Source organism: Scomber scombrus, chromosome 7 (genome assembly GCF_963691925.1).
Source record: "Scomber scombrus chromosome 7, fScoSco1.1, whole genome shotgun sequence".
In the NCBI taxonomy this organism is placed as follows: Eukaryota; Metazoa; Chordata; class Actinopteri; order Scombriformes; family Scombridae; genus Scomber; species Scomber scombrus.
The window spans coordinates 5,876,790-5,900,925 of NC_084976.1; the positions used below are offsets into that span (position 1 = coordinate 5,876,790).

General features: G+C 39.8%; 1 protein-coding gene across 1 annotated transcript; it reads left to right on the forward strand.

Moving 5' to 3' along the window:
• Positions 1-688: 688 nt before the first annotated feature.
• Positions 689-24,123, forward strand: LOC133983485 (NIPA-like protein 2). Its single transcript, XM_062422577.1, has 11 exons — positions 689-829; positions 8,326-8,394; positions 9,446-9,614; positions 13,970-14,029; positions 15,602-15,723; positions 17,718-17,814; positions 18,093-18,228; positions 18,499-18,587; positions 22,842-22,905; positions 22,998-23,095; positions 23,295-24,123. Exons 1-11 carry the CDS (start codon positions 749-751, stop codon positions 23,399-23,401), a joined length of 1,092 nt encoding a protein of 363 aa, XP_062278561.1. The 5' UTR covers positions 689-748; the 3' UTR covers positions 23,402-24,123.
• Positions 24,124-24,136: the final 13 nt, after the last annotated feature.

The window sequence follows — 24,136 nt, forward strand, 5'->3', positions numbered from 1 at the left end:
GTATCAAAGACCCTGAAGGCTCAATACTACTGCCAAGAAGAAATGAAATCCACTTTCCATCTCAGCACAAACACTATAAATCTTCTGGTCACGGGGCTATTTCCTCTGAGAATGAAACAAAATTCATGGAGAGAAGTAGCCTTGACATATAAGTGTGATCCTCAAGATATGACTCCAACATTTTAACCAGCTGATTGTTATTTTAGTCTGCTCAATACACTTACAAATGCACCTGAATAGAGAATGTTTAGTCTATTACAGCTTCAGCAGTGTGTGCTTGTCTGCGCCCTGTGCGGCATTGAAGCGCTCTTTTTTACGCACAACAGGAACCGCACCTGTTCGCATATGCTGCATTCAAGTGCATCTCGTAAATCACAAACATCAGCGTAATTCCAGAGCCAATCGCTTTCACAGCAAATTATTATAAATATAATGAGACTCGAAACAAAACAGAGAAGTTGAACAGGATTTTTCATTGCTCACTCTATTAAAAACTGTTACCAGATATATTACAGTACCAATTTCTGTCACAGAAGTGTCCATATTTCCGACAGTATTTGAAGTGATCACAAACTCCTGATCCACTCCGCAACAATGAGGAACTTTTCTCTTCTGAGTTTCCACTGAGGCGTCTGGGACGTGGGTTGCATGGGATGGGAAGAGGTGAAAAGCAGCTGTCAAAGATGTGAAGAGAGAAGGAGTTGTGATCTAGAAGAACATCACTTCCTTATTGAATGATAAGGAAAACATGGCGAATTTAAGTTCTCTGCAGGCTGCTCTGATCAACTCTCAGGCTCACCGGGCTGAGATCTTGGAAAATCCACTCCGGGTAAGTTTGTTTACGTTTCAGACTATTTGCTCAGCCAAATGGAAAACTGCAGAGCCCGGGTTGAGCGTAAAATTAATAAAACAACAGTTGTTGTAAGGCAACTATTAACTGAGACTTCTTCCTCTCTATGGTTAGAATTAAACAATAAAATTAGATTTAATTTATAAGAAACATCTGTCAGGATGTCCTGCTAAAGAAAATAAAGCTTCCACCTTAAAAATGAAAATATTTTCACTTAAGTTTCACCCTTGAACTTGTTTGCGTATTGCTCAGTTACTTCCCAGGATATGTGAAATGAATCACGCTCAACCTGTTTTAGCTGTTATCAGATTTGCTGTGATAAAAGCAAAGTTTAGATTTCTGCAGGAACTTCCCTCCCTACACTCCACTTGGAGCAGGAAGTTACTCACTAATGCTCAAGAGGAGATTAAGTTAGTGTCAAAAAAAATCATGGAAGTCAAAATATAACCTCAGCCTCTAAAGCTCTTTGGGTAATGAGCACTCAGTGTGGATGAGGAAGCCAGAAAAGAGATCTATTGGTGTTGGCACCTGTCAGAACTATTTTCTCAAGTAATCATGACTTCTGATTTTGTTAGAAGGCCTTTTCTTTCTTATGAACTTTTAACTTTGAATAGGGGACTTAGAGTATGCGGAAAGTGTGTGACTGTTAGTGGATCGTAATGGAAAGAACAGCTCTTTTTGCTCTTTTCTTTCTGTGTGTGTGTGTTTACTAATGTCCTACTAATGTTTGCTAATTTGTGTGTCAGTCCTCTGCCCTCCTACTCTTATGCATACACACATTCTCCTCATGCTCATCTTCCCCTGTCAGTGTGTTTCTCTTCTCTTTTTGTTATGTTTCCTGTGTGTGACATTACCATTGGAGGGCAGAGGAAGAGAGAGAGAGACAGAGAGTAACAGAGGAGGAATGAGAGGCGTGAGTAATGAGTAATGGCCCATGGGTGGGCTGTGAGAGAATAGCTCTACTGTAAGAGGCCCTGAGCAGCTGTCTAATGGTCCCAGCTCCTCCCTGCGTCCAAAGCTACCCACCATCCCAGGGAACATCTCGACATCTAGGGGACAATATCAGTCTGTCTCACACTTGAATCGGAAATGTTTGTACTGGTGCAACAGCAAATAGGTGTACCAAAGTTTTGGAGTTGGCCCAAATGGTTTGCTATAGATGAGAGTATAGACACCAAATTCATCCAAAAGTATTCACTAGATGACTGGCTCTGATGCAGATTCACAGCTCTTTGGTGTAAAATTACTGTGTGGTGCAAACAGTAAATTCTTATCTTTTTTTTTTGTGTGTATGGCAATTTAAATTCCTCCTGCAACAACTACTGTACAAATACTACATTACCAGGTTGTGAAGGGAGTAGATGATGGGAGACGATGCCACTACAGAAATATAACCTTAATGTAAAAGTTTTTGGCCCTGGTGGCAGACAGGACAGTCGGTTTATCTGGGGACATGATTTGAGGAGCATATCCTGATTGTTTAACTTTACTAACAGGCTGTTAGCTGAAATAATGTCAGGTCAGTTTACATTCAACAGAAGACAAAGTTCGGGATGTCACTGTAATCAGTCATCACAGTTTTCGCTCTCTCTCCCCCATCTTTGTCTCCTCTCGCCCACTCTTCTTCTGTACCCACCACCTCCGAGCAAGAAACTGAAGGGCTTCATCCACAGATCAGCCCATCTCAGGGAGGGACAGATCCCCATTGTCAGTGGACACAAAGGGCCATGCTGTATGTCTGTTAGTCAGTGTCCTAGCAGAGGAGGAGGAGTGCTGTCAGTCCCTCCGCTTCTGTCACTCTAGTTTAGACTCGGACGGGACATTCAACTAAGCATGCTTTTATAGATGGGATGAAGTTTTTGTTCAGTTATGATCCAGATTACAGTTTGCTGTGTGCAAGGACACACTTACATGTATGAAAAATTGCTTTTCATGAGAGTTGGGTGCTGTTATGAGGATGAAAAATGTCCTTGTAGGGTTAGATGTGTGCAGAATGTCTATAAATGAGGTGTGAGGTAAAGCATGAAACTTATAAGTGCACAATAGATGTGTGTACTTGTGTTTGTTCAGAGTCTGATGCTCAGTCCAAACTGATATTACACTATACTTTATTTAGCTTTATGTGAAGTTTGTACCTTGAGGTGACAAATTACCAGTAACTCCAATTGACTTTATCACTGACATTTATAATAGAATTTATACAACACGCTGGCTGTCATTTATTTGCAAAGATACAGAACCACAGGAATTTCACTATAGAAACGGTAATGACTAAAAGTTGACGTGTGCTAGATCGTGTCTTGAAGATGAATGTGCCTTTACTTCTCAGAGTTTTTGTTAACTTCTGCTGATGCTGATATTTAAACTCGCTCGGCTGGACTCCTGTCTGAGTTTGTGTCATGACTTTTAAGTACTGCATTATCATTTTAATAGAAGACCAGGCATATTATCAGTCAAATATACTCAGCACCTCAAAAGTGGAAAAACCAATCATGCAGAATTTAGGTGTTATATTATTATGTATATTTTATTATTGGATTATAAATATTGAATGCATTAATTTATTTATTATCATAGTTGGTCAAACTGGGGGAAATCTAACTACTTTATATACTGCTTGGTAGTTTAAATTATAACAATATATCATGTATATCATGTTTTGTGTGAAATAGCTGAATCTACAAAGTAACTAGAATGCTCTCAAATAAAAAGGGCAGTATTCCCTCTAAAAGTTAGTGGAGAAGTATTATAAAGTACCATGCAGTGTGGATGCTCAAGTACAGATACCTCAAAATTGTACTTAAGTGTTTGAATAACTGTATTTTCCACCTATGTATAGATGAAGAGGCCTCATCTTAAAATATTTCCAATATGGCTGCAGTTAAATTTAAAGGGATGTCATACTACAATGCCAACATCCCTCTATGGGCACTGAGAGAGTAAGTGTTTGCTACAGTTATTCCTCCTTTCTATACTCTATAACATAATTTCAGTGTAAAAGATGGGGTCAAAAATAGGTATAAATTCATGATGCCAAAAAAGGCAGTGTAACACAATTCAGGTGGGAATCATCCAAAGTTAGTCTTTTTAGTACAAAATGTCCTGTTGGTGTCAAAGTTATAAACACACAAAGCAGACTCTAACACAGGGAGCTTTGTGGTGTGGAGTCTCTGCTGTACTTGGATAAAGTGTGTAATGTTTGCTAAGTAAGCTTACAAGCCAAAGGCACTCCCAGTTGCATCGGCCTCGCCTGCTTTGTTTGCTCTTCCTGTGACAGGAAAACTCTCTCTCACACTCTCTCTCTCTTACTTTCTTTTACACTCTCTTGTGTGGATTCGTCTCCCTCAGTGGGTAAAACATTAAGCTACTGCTGCTTGGGGTGAGGTGATCGGTTCCCGTTGTGATCACCTCTACTACAAATGCATGTGGTCTCTCTTTTCACCGAACACTGAGACAACAAAATACATAAAATAAACTAAACAAAAGAATAATTAACTGTAATCAGGTTGAATTCACATCGTGGGCCGAGCTTGACCTGATGACATAAATGACTCCAATAAAAGGTGAGATGATTCTCTCCTCGCACTTCAAATTGCTACATCTCATGTGTGAAGCCTGTGGAACAAACTGTCCTCAGGCTGTACATCCACCACCTTGTGCTCCTAACACAATGTTTCTTTCTCTCTTTCACAGACACACACACTCACACTCACACACACACACGTAGCCACACACACACCTTGCTCTGTTCACCAGCAAACTCATAGGCTCAGTAACAGCAAAGCAGTGGGCCACTTACACTTTGTCCTGTAAAGCTTGACAGGGTTATTGATCTTGGTTTAGTGAATAGAGCACAGCTGGCCTGATAGATGACATCGTCTGTCTGATCAATTACCACAATCATCTCTGATGCAGAAGGCCCACCACCACACTCTCACACTGTCTATCTGTTTACCTCTGATGCACTGCAATCATCGCACACATTCACACATATAGACACACACACACACACACACACACACACACACACACACACACACACACACACACACACACACACACGCTGAAGCCTAAATCCTGTTCACCTCTGATGCACCGCAATCATCGCATACATTGACACGTATAGACAAACACGCATACACACACACACACGCTGAAGTCTAAATCCTGTTTACCTCTGGTGTGGTTTCATCCTCGCCGTAGGTATGTTACAGGTCAGTAGGCTCATCAGACTTGGTGTCAAGATGAATTTGGAGCGGAGGGTGAGGAGAAGATTGGGTCAGGCTGCGAGACATAGAGGAGTTTCACTGAGCTTTCGAATTTGAAATTACCTATAAATCCATTCGGCTTAAACGCTTTATCAGGCTGGTGAGGAGATGATAAGTTGTGTTATGCAATTAAGAGGGCGCAACAAGTGGTTCTACTTTAAATGGGCTGTTGGATGGATGGAGTTACGTTGTGTGATCAGATTAGTTGAAACTAATTGAAAAGTGCTTCAGGTTTAGTAAAAGTAGAATCTAAGTCCCTTAACTGTGTAATTAAAAGTGAAGGGGGGATTTTTTTTTCCTTTTGGTGCACAGACTTTAAGAGGGTGAGGGAGGGAAATAATTTCAACAACTATTGGATGGATTGCCATTTAATTTGATACAGACATCCATGTCCTCCATAGAATTCATTGCAATAAAGACCAAATGCCTGCAAAACTGGCATTTCCATCAGCTACGGCTGCTAATTAGCTCATTTGAGTACGCTAACATGCTAAAGATGGTGAACACAGTAAACATTACCTTTTGAACATCAACATGTTTTGTCACTGTGAGCATGGTAGCATACTGATGTTAGCAATTAGCTGAAACAGTACCAGAGCCGCTGGTATGGCTGAAAGCTCTTAGTCTTGTTTAAAGTGGAAATTCATTTATGTGGGAAATTGATGTTTTATTGCTATGGTGACGATGAGTTGCATAAATGTCACACAGAGGCAGTTAAGGGCAGCCCATGAGCATTGGAGGACTTGAGGAAGCGTAGATGTTAATTTAGTTGATCAAGTACTGTGTCTACTTAAGAGGACCAAGTGCACTCAATGAGCAAGTGTACTACACAATATTATTTTAAGTGTTTATTCTCTCTGCATAGTTTATTATGACAAAATGTTACTTTTGGCTGGTGTTATTCATTAAGGAACATATTGGGATTAAAGATGTATATAGAAAGTATAAAAGAGTCTTAGATCTAGGATTCCAAATCACTAATCTCATATTTTGCTCCCGTGATGAAAGAACTTGAAGATTAGACCCTTGCTGTTTGATTGCTCATTAAAAGAAAGGTTATTAAACTGTGTTCCGTGGAAGGGAACCATAATCATTTTCATCTTGTCCTCATCTGTGAGCTTCGCTGTAGTTTCTGCGGCTGACAGAAAGAGCAGAGGGTTTTGGCTATTTCCCTTGTCTGGAGAATGGACTTGGTTTTTTTGCTTAATGACCTTAATGGTTAGCTGTAATGACAGCTCTACCCCCACAGTGCTATGGAGAGATGTTTAATAATGTGTTCTGACAGAGCGATAGACCACCTCTGGATTTTGTGATAGCGATCAGCTGTTGTGTTTGGAGGCCAGAGAAATTAATTTACACTCCATTCATTTTGGTATCATTTCACCACCATGTTATCTCATTGTCAACCATATCAGATGAACATTACTGACAATAACCCATTGCCTCTCTTATCACTGGACCACTGATCCTGAACATTAACACTCTTTCAGTTTTTGGCTCTATTATTTCTCTGTCCCCTTTATTTCTTTTTAAGATGTGCTATGCATTTCTTCCTCCCTCTCATTCTGCAGCTTACTCCTCTCTCTCTCTCTTTCTGTCTTCCGCTTAGCTGATCCTCAGCTTATCCTTTGTTTTTCATCTTTAAACTCCCATTACCGGCCCCTTTCTCTCTTCTCTACACCCTCCATCTCCCTCATAATATTCTTTCAAAGGATAAATACTTGGATGTGCTTGGACTGCTGTTACTTCTTATACAGCGATTGAGTTTCTTTCTTTAGGTTTTCATCATTCACATTCCACCCCCACGGTGCGCTTTCATTTCTTTGTAAACTTTGTCCGCCCACAGCCACTGGTATGTTTATGACCTAAAATTAAATTTCCTCTTGGCAATCATTTTCCAAGCATATGGGGGAAAGCAGCCCAACATAGCCCTTGAAAGGCTTTAAGCGAATGGATCCTGTTTCTCTTTCCATCACTTATACACCAATTATGCTTTCCTACTTACAGCTGGCAACAAAAAATATACTATATTATTTCCCCCCAGTATTTGTATAATCGTATGATACTGTGTAACTTGCCAAAAGTGGGACAATAAAAAACCATGATACATGAACATATTTTGGAATCAATGTGTTTCCATGTGTTTCCTAGTGGCGTGATATGGATGGGAATGTCAGTCGTTTACATGGTCAACTCCTTTGTTCCAGTATGAAATCTATCAACAATTATTGGATTGATTGAAATTCAGTTTTATACAGACATTCATGGCACCCAAAGAAGGAAGCCTAATTACTTTGGTGATCCCCTGACTCTGTCTCTGACATTTTGAATTATTAATGAAATGTTTCAACAAATATTGGATGGATTGCCATGAAATTTGGTACCAATATCTATCGTGCCCTGAGGATAAATTGTAATAACCTGATGCCTTAACATTCCATCTAACATCATCATAAGGTCAAATTTTCACTTGATCAATACTTTCCCAATGACAGTCCCATCAGCCTCATCTGTACTCTGTGTTTAGTGCTAATTCAAGGAACTGCTGTGCCGATATCCAGCCTCACAGAGCCACATAGATTGTCGACTCTTAGTCTTTGTATAATATTCTTCTGTGACATATTGATCTTGCCCACAATACCATTCTCTACCAAAAATACTACTACATTGCGACTACATTGACCTAGTTCCACACCTGCAACCTTGCACACATGTGGTGACCAGGTGTCCAACCTGCATCAACACCTGCGTGAGGTGTCGTATATCGTGGGAGAGTGAAAAGGCTGAGGGTGTCTTTGTGTATGTTTCTGCTAAACTTCTGGCTTTGTTGCTGTATGTTACGGGTACATGTGTGAGAAATGAGATTTTGATATCACAAAACCTTAGATGCCCTGGCTCCACAGGAGTGTACACACACACACACACACACACGCACGCACGCACGCACGCACGCACACACACACACACACACACACACACACACACACACACACACACACACACACACACACTTGCATGCATGCACACTAGTGCCTTTGAACAGCACACCAATGGAACAAAGCACTCTGGGGTTGTCATGGAAATGACAGATGTGACAGCTGGAGGGAAGACTTTTGCGCGGAGTATTATGGGATTTTTTGACTTGTTGTGTGATAAGTGGAGCTTCACCTAATCTTCTGCCTATCTGTCTATTGTTTGTCTCCACAGACCTATCTTGTGGGAATCATCATCTCTATATGTGGGAATGTCCTCATCAGCATTTCACTTAACATACAGGTAGGAAGCGCTGGAATCCAGCAGTACAGCAGACACTCATCACACAGCGGGAACTTAATGCCTGCAAAGACTAATTTTTCCTCTCTCTAAGTACTGCCAGACTACCTTCCTCCTGTCAGTGTGCGCTCTCTCTCTCTCTGTAGCAAACTCTTTATGTTCAGCAGGATTTTATTTTACATTTAGGTATTTGATCTGCATGTTCACAGCAGGCAATGTGCAGAAATGACTTTGTATGTCATCATCAATTTAACATTGTGATCAGCAGTATAGTTCCTGCCCAATTTGCATCTGGACTGCCTCTGATTATAACACTAATTATGGTCTAGCACTGTGTTTAAAATGCTATCCTGATGGCTAATCAGTCCTATTTCAGTTAGGTGTTAGCAGGGCTGTGTACCAGTAAATAATCAGTCCAAGTCATTCAGACTGAATATATTAATTAACTATAAAAATAGATTGTCTATAGCATGTACCAGAGTGAGACACCTTTATGACTGAGGTCTAATCTATCTTTTTTTTTCTATACTCAGTGAGTCATTTAATACCAGTCTGTTGCTCAGTTACACACTGTTTGGCAAATGCAAAAACTCAGGTACAGTAACTAACAGCAGCAGCATGTCAGATGTGTAAGACACATTTTAAGAGACCGTGACAGCTTGAAGTGAATGTGAAAAAGTGCAGGGAAAGGCTGTTAACCATTGTCTATTAGGCAGTGTGAGTTTCCAGAGATAGAATTGTTAATAATTATGAAGTATACATTTGCGTTTTCCTTGTACAGCTTCCCACCTCATTGATTTGCTTAATTGGTGTCATGCCTCTTCTGGAATGAAATACTAATCAGCAGAGTGTTATGCTGTGTGACAGCCTTTGTGATGCTGTAATATCTCTTAAATTGCACCTTTTTTTCCTTTTTTTCTTTTTCTTATTTGTGTGGGGAAGGCTGTTACGTTATTAATATCTGTGCGGTGGATGTTTGAGTCTGTCTTGCACAGCTCCACAGTTATTGGATCCACATAATCTGACTGATGCCTCAGGCTCCTCTCCCCGACAGAAATATGCCCACGTCCGTCAGTCTCAGCGTGGCTCCAAGCCCTACTACACCTCTGTGCTGTGGTGGAGCGGTGTGGTTCTCATGGGTATCGGTGAACTGGGGAACTTTGCTGCCTACGGCTTTGCCCCAGCATCACTCATAGCCCCGCTGGGCTGTGTGTCTGTCATAGGTACGTGTGACCTTTTTTTTTTACCGCCCTCATACATTATACATGAGTGAAGGCAAGAGGAAAGGTTGCCTCCTCAGGGAACAATGAAACATTGTCATATGAGGTCTGTTCTTTTTCTTCTGATCTTGTCATAAACAGATGTTATCATGCCAAGCATTTACAATACATGCTGTAAGATGTCACTAACAACACTTAAATTCCTTTTGATGAATAAAGACCAAGTTCAGATACATGACAGTGGAAATAAATTGTGTTAATCACATAGAGTTCTACATCTAGTACAGTAGTGCTATTTCCATCCTGTGTGTTACGACTACACATCTAGCTGCACAGGCAAGGCTGTTAAGTCTTCACCTCATTCAGCAGGGTATCTCAGGCTCACAGAAAAATGGCTTTAAAAAGAAAATTCCAACTGTTGCTGCCGACAATTTCAGAAGCCAGAAACAGTCATCCAAATCCCGGACAATGTATGCAGCTCCATTCTTCACACCGTGTGATTCAGGAAGTCCAATTACTTCTGACAATATAAATCCACCAGCCCCGTTCCAGAAAATGTTCATTTTTATAGCATGAACAAAGCCAAATTCATTAGCCAATCAAAACAAAGCCTGCCTGGTTGCCACAGCTGGCAGCTGCTCTTTGCAAACACTCCAAACGCAGGTTAAATATTGAACAGGTTCATTTCTTACCTCCTGCCATCCATCAGTCACTGCACTGGAGGTGGTGGTGAGTCATGGATATTAATGACAGCTATTACCCAGACACAAATGATTTTCCTAAAGTCACATCTCATAAATGGATGAATGATTTGAATAATGCACTGAAACCTGAAAATCTGAAACCGAAACCACAAATCTTGTTAAGAAGGCTGCACCCTGTGTTCATTTTAGTTTTATTGTTCACCAATGTTGTACTGGCTTCAGTGAGCAACGACTTTCTAAAACGCTCTTATCACAATTACAAGACTTGAACACTTTACCCTATTGAGTCATTATGTCACTGAGTGTAAAGCTGACATTATTGTGACTCTCTTCAAAAGCCACAGGTATTGACAATTACTTTGCTCATTTCCATTTTACTATCATTATTATGTATGGAGACCATTGATTGCTAGACTCTTGTGCTGCACTGGAGTGTGCATGAATAATGTGTAGCTAAAGTGTATCTTGAAAGAGCATCTTGAGGAATTAATGAAGCCAGAGATGAAGAGGTGAAGGGAGAGGAGAGCAAGATGTCCTTCCTCCTCAGAGGTAACAAGTGGAGCTGAGGGGAGAATGTGCAAGCTGCTTTTTGTCATCGTGACTCCACCACTCACCTCATGCTGACTCACACACCGCATGCAAATGAGAAAACGTGCACACGCCGATGCATGCATAGCTGTAGTCATGTAGAAACACCCATGAATCTGGATTTTCTCAACCAGAAATGCTCCTTAGGTTAACACACACACACCCCTCCTGCAGCGATGTTGTGCCTCTTTTTCTAAGAGCTGTGTGAAGGCTCAAAGGGGGGGCGGACAACGGGAGGCCTTGGTTGAGTAAACAGGAGGGAAGCAAGTGGTTGGATGGGCAGAAATGAGGAGAAGAGAGGAGATACAATGAGAATAAGGATATAGATGAAATGAGAGGCAGATATACCGAGTGGAAAGCAGAAGCAAGAGGAGGAGAGGGACGAGATCGGCAGAGCTGATGATGCCGCTGTCACACGCCTGTCCCTGCATGTCATACTGGCACTCTGACACTATGGAGAGCAATTTCTTCTGTCCCCCATCCACAGAGCCCACCACTCTCTATTAGGAATGACAGCACTATTCTGAATGCTGTTCTATGGAGCAGAGCATCGGCTCTCCTCGTTAGATACCATGTCCATCACCTGCAAGAGAGGAGAAAGGCTGGCATGGTGGAAATAAAAAGAGACACTGAGATTCAGACACTGCATCAGCTCAGAGATGTCAGACCTGCAGGGCGGTAGAACTGACGAAGATGTGTTGTTTTAGCAGTCAGTTTTTATCCACTTGTATTGTATTGGGGTTTTATAACATCTTATATTATGTCTCAAAACACTTGCTCTTCATCTGGTGTTAAAAGGTTTCTTAAAGTCTGGCTCAGTGCTCTGTTCACGGAATATTAATACTGTTCACACGTCTTCAAGACACGACAAGCTGTCCAAAGTCTCTACTTTTTGTCATTTGTGACATTGAGAACGTAGAATACTTGCAGTGTGGTACCAGTTCTTACATTTGAGCTTTCCTTGAATTTTGCTCCTTTCATCCAATGTCAGATCCGTGTGGTGAAAGAATGTTTGACATGGGGTTTTTTCCCGCAGGGAGGTTCCCAGTAGTAGTAAGGAGCATGTAGAGGGGCAGTACTTATCTGATACACACACACACACACACACATACACACCTCCGTAAACAGACACATATAAGAGCTGTGACAGAACTATGAACCCCAGAGGTTCCTGTTGCCACATTTCTCATTTTATCAAGCCGTGTGAATCTCACTTTGTATGGAGTTGCTATGGTTACTTGTTAGATCCAGCTGGTCCCAGAGGCAAAGAAGGAGTCCTAAATGTGTATGCGAACATGCTCGCCGTATGAAATATTTAACAACTGACTGTTTCATCCGAATACCAACGAGAGTCTTTATAAACTTCCAATTTGACAGTCGTGTCCCTGCGGCATCACGCACATCGATACCTTATATCACACGTGTCCTCTGGAACACACCCTGTCAGCACGATTCTGTTATATATTTAACCAATTTCGCTTCAATTTAACTTGAATTAGTGGTTTACAGGAAAGATTTTCATGGCTCAGGTTTATTAGTGCTGTCTAACACCAACCTTCTGTTTGTAAGATTGCAAATAAATCTGCCATTGTGCTGTACCGTCAGCGTTAAACATGCATGTCGAGACCCTGTCCGTCATGCTTTGAAACCACAGTAACCCCATGCGTGACACACTGTGCGTCTCTGACATATTGAGCTGTTTATGCTCTGTAGCTAATCTCCTTAGGATGGTGGCAGAGCTCGTGCCCAAACTCAAACTGCGTGTCTTTTATGGGTTTTTTTTGTCGTTGTTTTTTTCTCATTTGGTATTTTCCAGCATTTTTCCATTTAATTAGTCTCCCTGTCTGCGTGCCATCACCTGCACGTCCGTCTGTTTGGCTGGCAGTGATTCAGTGCAGTTGTGCCCAAATTCTTCCAGCAGAGACAGCTGCCACAGCTGTCTCTGCTGAAATATTGGTGTAATATATGACAGCATAACTCCATAAATGTAGAATTAGAGTAAGAATAAGTCTTGACCCCTCTGTCTAGTGACTGACAGGCTGTAAATCTACCTTGTCAGTCCACTATCTGTTCGTCCTCCAGTATATTTTTCTGTCTATGTCTGTGTGGCCACCCGTCTGTGTATCTCCCTGTGTATCTGTGTGCATATCCGCCTGTCTCGCAATCCGTCTCTCTGTGACAGCCAAATGCTGCATGTTTATTTGTCTCTCTCGCTCCGGTGCATATTCCAGGGAAACATTAAGACTAATCTGAGCCTCAGCTCGTGTGAAACTGATGGCTTTTCGGCGTCGCGGTTCTTGACAGCGATATTGATGAATGGGTTCAAGAAAAATGTGTCACGGAATAGCATCTTTGTGTAATTTGATGCTGATGTTATGAAGCACTACTTCTACAGAGTGTCACTCATCTACATATGCTGACAGCAGCTATCATGCGTATCAATATAAAGCATGTCAAGCGTTGTATGTGTATTGTGTACATATCTATTTATGTGGACATGCGTTTATATATTATAATATCACTGTGTGCAGATGTGCATGACTGTGTGATTGTGTGTGTGAGCGTATATAATTATCTCATTTGTGTGTACAATATGTGAGAAATTACTGTGATATTCTCACATTGCAAACTATATCATAAAACTTGATCATCCTCATCCAATTACAGTATATACAGCCATAGCTGCTCAGTCTGTTTGCAACACTCACCTCCTAATTGTATATTTTGATCAAGTCAGTGTTCATACAAGTATCTGACCCTGCCTGTGATTAAACTGACGTGTTGAATCCAAAAATAAATCAATCTAGAATATGAGGTTACCAAAAAGTGGCTGAACACAAATTATGTTTTTTATCTTCAAGGGGAAAGCATTGATTGTGATGTTTTGCGATAACCGAAAGCATGTTGATTTTAATCTAAAGTTCAATTATATGGTGTCTAGACTGTGTTAAATGTAGCCGTTTGGAGATAAAAGTGAGTTCAGACTGTATTCTGTTGAATTAAATGGTTTGTGCAGAGTGGTTTTATTGGCTGTTAAACTAACAGGAATATATTTTCACTCCACAGCCAGCGCTGTCATATCCGTGGTTTTCCTCAAGGAGACGGTCCGAGCCTCTGACATTGTTGGTAAGCAAACACTCAGTCGGGGATCATAGCACTTGAGGACATAAGACTGCTGCTTTGAGTTGAGAAATGACATTCAAGCTGGATATATCAAACTGGCTTCATAGATTTTCTCAGTATGAAAACATCTTATAACAAAAGGAAACATATTGGAGTTTGACTGAGATAGAAATCATATTATCCACTGATTAAAATGTCTTATAATGTCTTATTGCTCTGTGTTCCTGGCAGCGGGAAGAAAAGGTGCAGTGTATTCAACAGGCCAATTCTGTTATATTGTTTCATGAAAAGCTATTGTCACAACGATTTATAGAGTCTGCTGGGAAATGACATGATTGTGATGGTCATTACAATAATGATTATTACAATTCATATCAGTACCACACAGCTCAGCACGTTGTTAGTTTGCTGGATTAATAATTTACAGTTGGTTCAGTTTTTCTTCCTTTTTGCATAATTGTTCAGTGACATTTTCGGGCCACATATTGTAAACATTTAATTGTATGAATCTCTCATCCATAAAAGAGGGAAAATAACTGTGAGTAAGCTCTGTTTATAGGGTTGAACAAACCTGAAATAGATGTGACAAAGTGGACATGATAAAACTAAAATAAAATTTCAAATAAAAAAACTATACACGAGAGACAGTATGTAAATGATGGTAGTTAAAATATGTTAAATAAACATTCTGCTTGTTGTAGTATATAAATAATGAGTCAAATTGTAAGTTTGCCAAGTGCAAAAATATTTTAAAAGTCATTTCTTTTGTACAGTGCAAAGTAACTAAAAGCTGGCTGAGTTTAATTCTTCAATAAGTATTCAACACGTCAACTTTTTTTCTTGAAACATATTCCCAGTGCAACTATTCACAAGCAATTAAGTCCAGACATTGATAATAACTCAATAAGGCAAGACAGCAAAAGAAATCATAACATTCCACTCAATAAAAAAAGTTATATGCATTAAATTGGAATGACAGCGGGGAAAAAAGAGTTGGACACAATAACTGAGATGTACTTAATATTTGATGGAGAAGCCTTTGTTTGCAATGACAGCTTTGAGATGATTCCTGTACAAAGAAACTAATCGCACAGTGTCCGGGGGGGATTTTGGTTCAGTGTAATTTAATTGAGTGTTATGATTTTGTTGCCTTGTTGAATTAATATCAACGTCTGGTCTTAATTTCATATGAGTAGCTGCACTGGAAATATGTTTATTGAAGAAAAAAAAAGTTGGATAGGCTACTTATTTCCCTTATTCAGGAGTTTTGTATTATGGCTTTATCAAAAGTAATTAAATGTGTAAAATGTTAGTGACCTGCACAACACTTTTGATTAATTTGAGACCAGTTTTAAGATTGATGATTGATGCTGCAGGGTCAGAAGCATAAGCAAACAGTTGCAGCTACAGTTGTGAGAGACAGTAGAGACGAGATGGTAATATTACCAGCAGTAGTAGTTGCTATGGAATGGAGTGGTGAGCTATAAACTTCATGTCAACCAATCTGCCAAACCAATATAAAACTCTTCTCACTACAGTCTCACACTCTCTTTCTCTCTCTCTCTCTCTCTTTAGGTGGAACTCTGGCAATAACAGGAACGTACCTCCTGGTGACCTTTGCCCCCCACACTTCTACACACATCACTGCCCATCTGGTCCAGTACAACGCCATCAGCTGGCACTTCCTGCTTTACTTAGTATGTAACCCTGCAGCATGTTCTTGTTTTCTTGGAGTTAATGTTTGTACGTCTAAATGGCAGCTCGCTACTGACGTGTCCTCAAACAAAAACACTGTGTATATATATATATATATATATATATATATATATATATATATATATATATATTATATATATATATATATATATATATATTATATATATCAACTGTTCTGCCATTTGTTTATCCCAACCTTTAAGTTCCCTGTGGAGAAGGGAGAGAGACAAAGACCTACAAGGTTCATTCAAGTATTACATTTAAGTAAGAGAGTTGAAGTAAATTGATAGAGTGACCTGGAATGATGATGTAAGTAATCTGCCTCTAATTCCTGGTCATAGGTGAGCCTGGCTGTCCATGCTGCTGTCATGATTCATGTGAATTTTGAAGTGGTAAACATATCAGTTAAATTGTCTTTGTTTTTGCACTCAGTATTAAAAAATACTGGCCCGACCTCATGGTTTACAAGAGCAGTAGCACTCACCCTTATGCTCTCCTACTCTAATTCCGCCTCAGGCAGGGATGGCATAAACATAGCTGTTACCATAGAGATGGATCTGCTACAGAGCTGAAACAAAGTGTTTTTCCCAAAAAATCGCAAAAATGTAAATGCAAAGCCCCAACAGTTAATACTAGTCTCGGTGCAGAAACGCACCTTAGATGTTCTTAAAGGAGGATTTCTGCAGTAGAAGGTCACAGCGTTTCCACTGATGCCAATACTCCCATGATAGCAGCAGAGAGACGGGAAGCCGTGTGTTTCCCATCTCTCGGGTTAAACTTCTTTTGTAGAAATGCAGTCCTTTGTGTAATTCAAGAGTGAGGTGTTCCGAGAAGCACAGCTGGCTACGAGAACGTATGACACCTTTGATCTGTTATTCAGGAAACTAGGAGTTGAAGTTTCGAATGCCATCTAGACTCTGCAGCCTATTGTATTTCTGCTGTAAAACACCATATTCTGTACATGTATATATATTTCCTCCAGTAAAACTTATTTACAAAATAGCTGAGACACATTACAATATAGTAGTAATAATTTTGATGAATCACTCTTTAAAAATGTATGTCATCCCACATAATCTGCTTGTAAATCCTAAATATTCCCTGTACTGTTTGTAGAACAACCAATTATCGGCAGCATTTCTCTCAACCATATTTCACATTCTACTCCTAAATCTAGTCCTATTTGCTGAACAGATGCAAACACACTCCAAGCCAAAAAAAAAGAGCTATTTTGTGAAAAACAAAAGAGAAATGTTCTAGACGATGTTAAGAAAATACAGATGGATAAGACAGGCCGGCAGATGTTTTCAAATTGAGATAGTCCTGCTGCCTCTGGCTGCAGTGATTGATGGTGTGTAAAAGAGTATGCTGTTTTCCATTCCAGCAATGCTTTGTGAATACTCATCAGCCCACAAAGAAACAGCCCCCAATGAGTGTGGAATTAACTGTAGATGGTGATTAATCAGAGGAAAATGAAATATCCATCACTGTCTTCTCATTATTTTGCTAAGGTCATACTATTATACAATGATTTCCTCTGGAAGGACTCAGGCTATTAAACCATTTTGTGTCATTTTGTTTGTGTGTGTGTGTGTGTGCGTGTGCGTGTGCATGTGCATGTGTATGTGAAGTTAGTGATCTATCTATCACAAATGACCTAGGTCTTTTTAATCCATTTGATTATGGGCAAAAAAGACTAATGAAATCTTGACATTGGCTCGTTATTTAACATATTTACCGAGGCACAGAGATCGCTTTGAGAGACATTTAAAGGTCAGCTTGCCCTTTTTTCCCTCAATTCTACTTTTGTACTCTGTTCTTTTTCTCCATCCATTAAAGCTCTGTGGTGTTATATCAGCGGTCAATGAACAGCTGAATGCTATTGGATTCACAAGGACAGCCCCCAGGCCCTTCTCATTAAAGACCAGCAATTCATTTTAATCTCCCCCCCCCCCCCCCCCCCTTCTCTCAACAGGTTATAGAGGTCGTCATCTTTTGCATCCTGCTTTATCTGTACAAGAGGAGGAATGTGAAGCACATCGTCATCGTGATGCTGCTGGTAGCCCTGCTCGGTATGAAGTAGAAGCCGTCTGATTGAGTGTAGAGGTTATGGATTAAACCATTTTAGGCAGTCAGAGGTTGCTTTGTTGCTTGGCTACCAAAAATGGACTCGTGCTCAGTTATCACTTCAGTAACGAGCTGAGTAGAGCATCACGGAAGAAAATAATTCACTGTAACTCACTAGGAGACAATTAACCACCCCCACGAATCGGCACGAACCAATGAGGAAGTTCTTTATCGCTGCAAGTTGTACAACTAAATGTTAAAGTGATGTTTTGTGTCTCTGCAGCCTCTCTCACAGTCATCTCAGTCAAAGCCGTGTCAGGGATGATCACAGAGTCGATAAAAGGCCAGCTGCAACTCATCTACCCCATCTTCTACGTCATGCTTGTCGTCATGATTGCCTCCTGTGCCTTCCAGATCAAGTTAGTCAAGGTTTTCTCTATCTACTTCTGTGCACTTTTTTTTTTCATTTTTATTGCTCAAATCCCTCATGCTCGCCACAGGCTAGATGCAATTCTGGCTTTCCAGTTCCTGAACAAACAGGAGAAAAAACAATACATTGGACATAGTGACATTGTACCTGCAGCACACCTATAGTATCAAGATGGATGAATATACTACTATATAGTGTCTGTGTAAACAAGGTCAATGTGTTCACTGCAGCCTTCCAATCTGCTTTTCTGTCTCCACAGATTTCTTAATCAGGCGATGAAAATGTTTGATGCCACAGAGGTGGTTCCTATCAACTTTGTGTTTTTCACCGCAAGCGCCATTGTTGCAGGTATGTCATCATCCATACAAATGGCACTGTGTCATTCTCTGCATTCTGTTTTAAGTATGTTTTATTTTTTTCTTATTGTTGGACAAATCCCATGAAAAGACCAAAACCAACAGTTTGATGCCGTTTCAAACAAGCCATAGCAATCATCATACCGCAGCAAAAGAAATAAAAATAAGAAAGGAAAACCAATCTAAAAATAACACAACACACTATAATGTTCCCTGGTTTGTCCCAGTATGGTATCTCTGACCCACAGAGAGAGGAATAAAAAATTATAATTAGACATGATAAAATTCACTCACATCACCTAAAGATACCATCAGTTAAAGCAGAGTTACCAATAAGGTAATATGCTTAAAAAGAGACACCACCTATATTTTAGTTATTGTGTCTTCAGTCCTGATTTCACTGTAATCTGTTAGTTGTTGCAATACCTAAACATGACAATAGATGGCGCATTAAGCACTATACACTGCTGTGATTAGGCATAAGTCTTTTATAAAGTATTTTTTAACACTTTACAATATTAATAACAGGAATGCAGCTACTACCTAGTTTGGCATAGCGGAGGTCAACATGTGGCCAGATGTGGTGAAACAGCTGCAGAAAGGGCTCAGCAATGCTAAGTCTGCTAAAAACAACTTAGCTTCATGCTATTGTCTCGATGGCTGCAGCTTTCTGTTTGATTTTTTTCAGAGAGATGTTTTAGGTCTCGTTCCCCTGTCATTGTCCACAACGCTTCGGTGCTGACACTTTGAAACAGCAAACAGATAAAGCAATAAAAGGAATAACTCACATTGCATCCAGCTAGCCAGCTCCGTTTATCATAACAGCAGCTCCTCCATCACCTGCTGCTGCTTTATCCTCTTTCTTTCTTCTAGTGAAAGTCTTGTGAAATTATGTTTTTGTAGAGAAATTACAAAATAATCTTCTTTAATTTCCGCGGCTCCACTTTAACGTCATCTCCTGAACCTACCGTCAGCAGGAGTTTTGGTGACAGCAGCTGACGGGAGGGCGTGAATGACAGCCGGAACTGTCCAATCACAGTAGATTAAAAAACGCGAAACAACAACAATTCGCTGCACCCCGTGGGAAACGTGACGCAGGCCAATGAGAGAGCAGCCTCAGGTCATGTGCTTGTCAAAAGTTTGAGGGCTTGCATTGACTCCCATTAGGCCGGCGCCCCGCATACAGGAAGTACATATAGAAATTAATAAAATACAATTTGGAATCGATTTATAATGAATGCTGACAGGTGCTGAGAGACTAACAGGCGCATTTTACAAGCAAATACTTTTTATTTCATAATGATTTAGCATTATCTAATTAATTTATATTTAATATGTTTAAGTAGACTTTCTCTAGATTATTGGATGGGGCGGCGCCCCAGCGCCCCGCATTGACCAGCCGCCACTGCTTACATGCTGTTTGTTTGTATTTTGGTGGGAATGTCATTAGTTAAGCAGGTATTTTGGTCATAAAATAGAGTACTGAACAATTATATATCATGAGAGGAACATGAAAACGTGTATCTAATGTCACAATAATCCTTTCTAAACCTGTCAAGATATTTCAGTAAAAACCACAAATGTCAATGTCATGGTGGCACTAAGGGAAAAGACTTAAACGTATCAAATTTTGTGACAACCTACCTAGTAGAAGTGATGTTTTTTCACTGGTTATGTGAAAAGTTTGCTATAGGCTTTGGAAAAAAAAAGTCAGTGGATAATCAATATCATTAGAATTCATCTTCTGGGCACCGTAGATATCTGTACTGAATTTTATGATAATTTATTCAATATTTGTTGATATTTCAGTTTGGACAGACCAACAAATTGCCATTCATAAAGCTAGAGCTCCACTGTTGCACTACGTGACATGTTTTTGAGATAACTTTGTTGTGATTTGGCGCTATACAAATAAAGATTGATTGATTGATTGATTGATTGATGTTTTTTCATTACTATCCTCACTAGAGCAGTATTAATCTGCAGCTGAAAAATGCACTACTTTCTCTTATTTGAGTAAGATTTTCTAAAAACTACAGTGGCCAGCTGCTTTAGGAAACTACCGGGCCTTTAAAAAGAATGAAACTATATATGTGTCATTTTTTTAAGATGTATGTCCTACAGCTGAAATCCACAGACAAAGTAAAGATAGTCTTGAGGGACTAACACGTGCTTGTTGTTTTTTTAAAGTCAAAGTTAAAAGAGTAACGCCACACTTATCCCTTAAGAATTGTATGAAGGATTATAATTTATCTCACTCGCTGTAAAACTCACTGCAATAGTTGAAATTGATTTCTGATGCAACACAGTTTAACATGATGTTACGATGGTGATTCACTCCTGTACATGTGAACTTTATTCATTGAAAAGGTTTGCAGTGGTGACGCAGTCTAAGGAGTCAATTGGCTGTGTGCTGGATAGCTATATGTCAGGAGTGTGCCAGGCTGAAGAGGGGCTCACCAAGGTCAATCAAAGAACACGCTTCTTAGCAAGAATTTAACATTTTCTAGACAGGAAAGCAATACTGACCTCGGCAGGAGCTCTTGTCCAGTTTCATTTTGACTATACCTGCTGTTCTTGTTATAATTGCTGAACGTTGTACCTTAAAAACAGACTTTAGATTTCTCAAAGCAGGGTAGTTAGAGTTATTCGAGAGCCTTGGGTGGTTGAAAATACAGGAAGGAGTATCTCAGATTGTGCATCCTGCTGTCCCACAGTACCTTAAACATGGTTTAATCCAGGTGAGGGACATTCACAGACTGCCTTTGTTCCTCCCAGGTATAAGAGTTGCCTAGGGAAGGAAACTTTTCTGTACATGTTGATCTTTGGAATAAATTGCCAGGAAATCTTAAAATCATAAGCAGCTTGGGATGTTACAAGCTGGAGGCTCAGATGTTATTTACAGTATATATTATATGTGATAATTGGATGCCTTCATTTTATTTTCTTGGTTTTGTATCGATGTAGCTTATTTATTTTAATTATCACAGTCCCAGACCTGTATATAATCTGTCAAGGGGGCTGTAATGTTTATTTATTATGTATTCATTTTTGATGCACAGTTTGAATTAGTTTTATTAACTGAGTGCTGAGTAAAGCCAGGCATTATCCAATGAAACACTGAGGTAGAGACTGATGTTAATATAGTGAATAACTTGCTGAGTGATTATTGTATTGTATTTTTATTTTTTTATTGATGTTTTTGTATCACTCCTGCCATGTCAGATCTGCTATCTTGACCCCTTCACAACCCCCCCCCCCCATCACTATCAATCAATCAATCAATCAGTCAGCAGAAGCCCAACAGTATTTACAGCATGTGTATTCTGTCAGGTCAAGTCTTTATGATCCTGTCTGTAATAGTGTTCTTTGTTCAATCTGAAAAGAATCAAGAAAGGATTTCTCAGAAGCAGTTTTATCTCAAAGGAAAAACCTTTTATAACAACCTGTCACCTTTACATTACAAAATCCATTTCCCTGTTTGCAATTTTTTCCTTTGTGGGTAATTTGCCTGCGAAGTGACGTCATTTCAAGCTATTTCCAGTGCAGCTTCAGTGGAGTGTAACAGCAAGAAACTGTAAACATCAGCTTTTGGTGTCAGTCACTTTGAAGAAAAAAGCAACAGCTTCCCTCCACATTTTGGCACTGATGTCCCGTAATCACACAGAGAGAAATCCATCATGGATAAACGAGAACTACAAGGGATTTGGTTGTTTTAAGTATTTCTCACCTTTTTCTGAAAAATCTCCTGCTCTGATATTGTTCATGGTATTACTATTGCTCTCTCTCTCTCTCCACCTACACATATAACCCACAATTGACTGCATTGAACAACAAATTGCTGATATATTATATCTGGCGGCATAAAAACGTCCGGGGGTGGACTTCTGCTTTAAGATTAGTTTTGTTCCACATTGAAGAAAATTATTGTGGTAGGACTGTGAGAATCTGAGCACAGAAAAAGTAAAAATACAAAGTGTTCCTTGCCAACTGTCCCTTGATCACAAAGAGAAATTATTTTATATTGGATATTCTGAGAGGTAATGATCCTGCATAGTTTCAGTGTTGCTACTCATCCGTACCGGCACACTTCAGATAATAATAAAACTCTTTCTTCTCATGATCCCAGTGTAATGTTTGTTCAAGGTTTACATGGCTAGGTTTCACAAATAAACAAAGCACTAGAGACAATCTGTGAGGCGGGAGTTTCATTTTAATGTGCTTTTTTTCTTTTCTTTTTTTGCAGGGATAGTATTTTACCAGGAATTTGAAGGCTTGGCTTTACTGAACATTTTTATGTTCCTTTTTGGGTGAGCATTCAATAACACACTAGTAAAAGCAGCTTGTTGAAATGTGATATTTTCTGTTAAATGGTGTCAATCCTTTGTCCCCCCCCCCGCAGTTGTCTTCTTTCGTTCCTTGGAGTTTTCCTCATAGCCCGAAACAGGCCAAAAATAAAGCAACAGGATCGCAATTTTATTCCAATGGATAAGATTCCTGGTAAGTTTTGGATCAAGTTTTAATCAGCCCCCCCCCCCTTACAATACTCTGTGACCTATTTGTATTGAATGCGGTGCATTGATTAGAAGGCAGTGACAGTATGAATCTGCTGCAGCTGACCCTGGATTTATCTGACGGCTCAAGTCTGCAGCCCTGGCAGCAGGGTCCATCTAATGAGCTCTGCTGTCCATGTTCACAGGGAGGAGCCACACAGACAAAGTGCAGCCCGAGGCAAAGACTCTGACATACGGATCGCTGGCAGCCAAACTCATGTGCAACAGAGCTGGCCAAACAGACGATTCATAGGACCAGCTCCATCTGTTGAGACTGTATTTTTGTGGATTTGTGTGTGTGTGCGTGCCTCATCCTGGGTAGTTCAATATTGCTCTATTTATAGAAATGAAATGTTAAGCATCAACTCAACCCAGTACCAGCTGAGTGCCAGTATTGGTGGTCAGTGCATCTCATTAAACAGCTCTAGTTATCCTAGAAATATTTCTGTATTATCTTGTGTTAACGGTTTCTTTAAGCAGGGAAATAACGTGATAAGAAAAACATACTATAAATGATATGAAACACCTCAGGACCTAAGTGCAACATTAATTGCAAATTTTAATTAAAAAAAAAAAAAGCAGGTCGAGGAGGCCACTGTGACAATGCCTCCCAAAATATTATATGTATTATGTTTATCAATTGAATAAATGGGTCTATGTGTGAATAGTAGTTAATAAGCAGTGAATATGATGTTTCAACTGTATGAAAATGTCATGTCACAGTAAAAAAAAAGGTGCACTACTGCCCCCTGATGGTGGGGGAAACTCAAAGATGATCAGGTAACTTGTACATGTCGTGTTAATCTCAGTTAATGTGATGTCACTTAATTTGAAATGATAATTAAGTGGTATGTGTAGTTATATAAATCTTTCCTCATGGCTGATTAGTTAAAGCTGCTCACGTTAATGTCTCACGTTTCTTTTGTCTTTAAATAACTGAGCATCCATGCATCACTCTGAAACCTGTTTCCAAGGAGTTAGTAACAGC

Bases quoted from the DNA above. Each gene is read 5' to 3' on its own strand.
- LOC133983485 (XM_062422577.1), top strand. From the start codon at position 749: ATGGCGAATTTAAGTTCTCTGCAGGCTGCTCTGATCAACTCTCAGGCT. The intron at 830-8,325 runs GTAAGTTTGTTT...TTGTCTCCACAG, and splicing joins TCTTGGAAAATCCACTCCGG to ACCTATCTTGTGGGAATCAT. The intron at 18,588-22,841 runs GTATGTCATCAT...CTTTTTTTGCAG, and splicing joins CGCAAGCGCCATTGTTGCAG to GGATAGTATTTTACCAGGAA.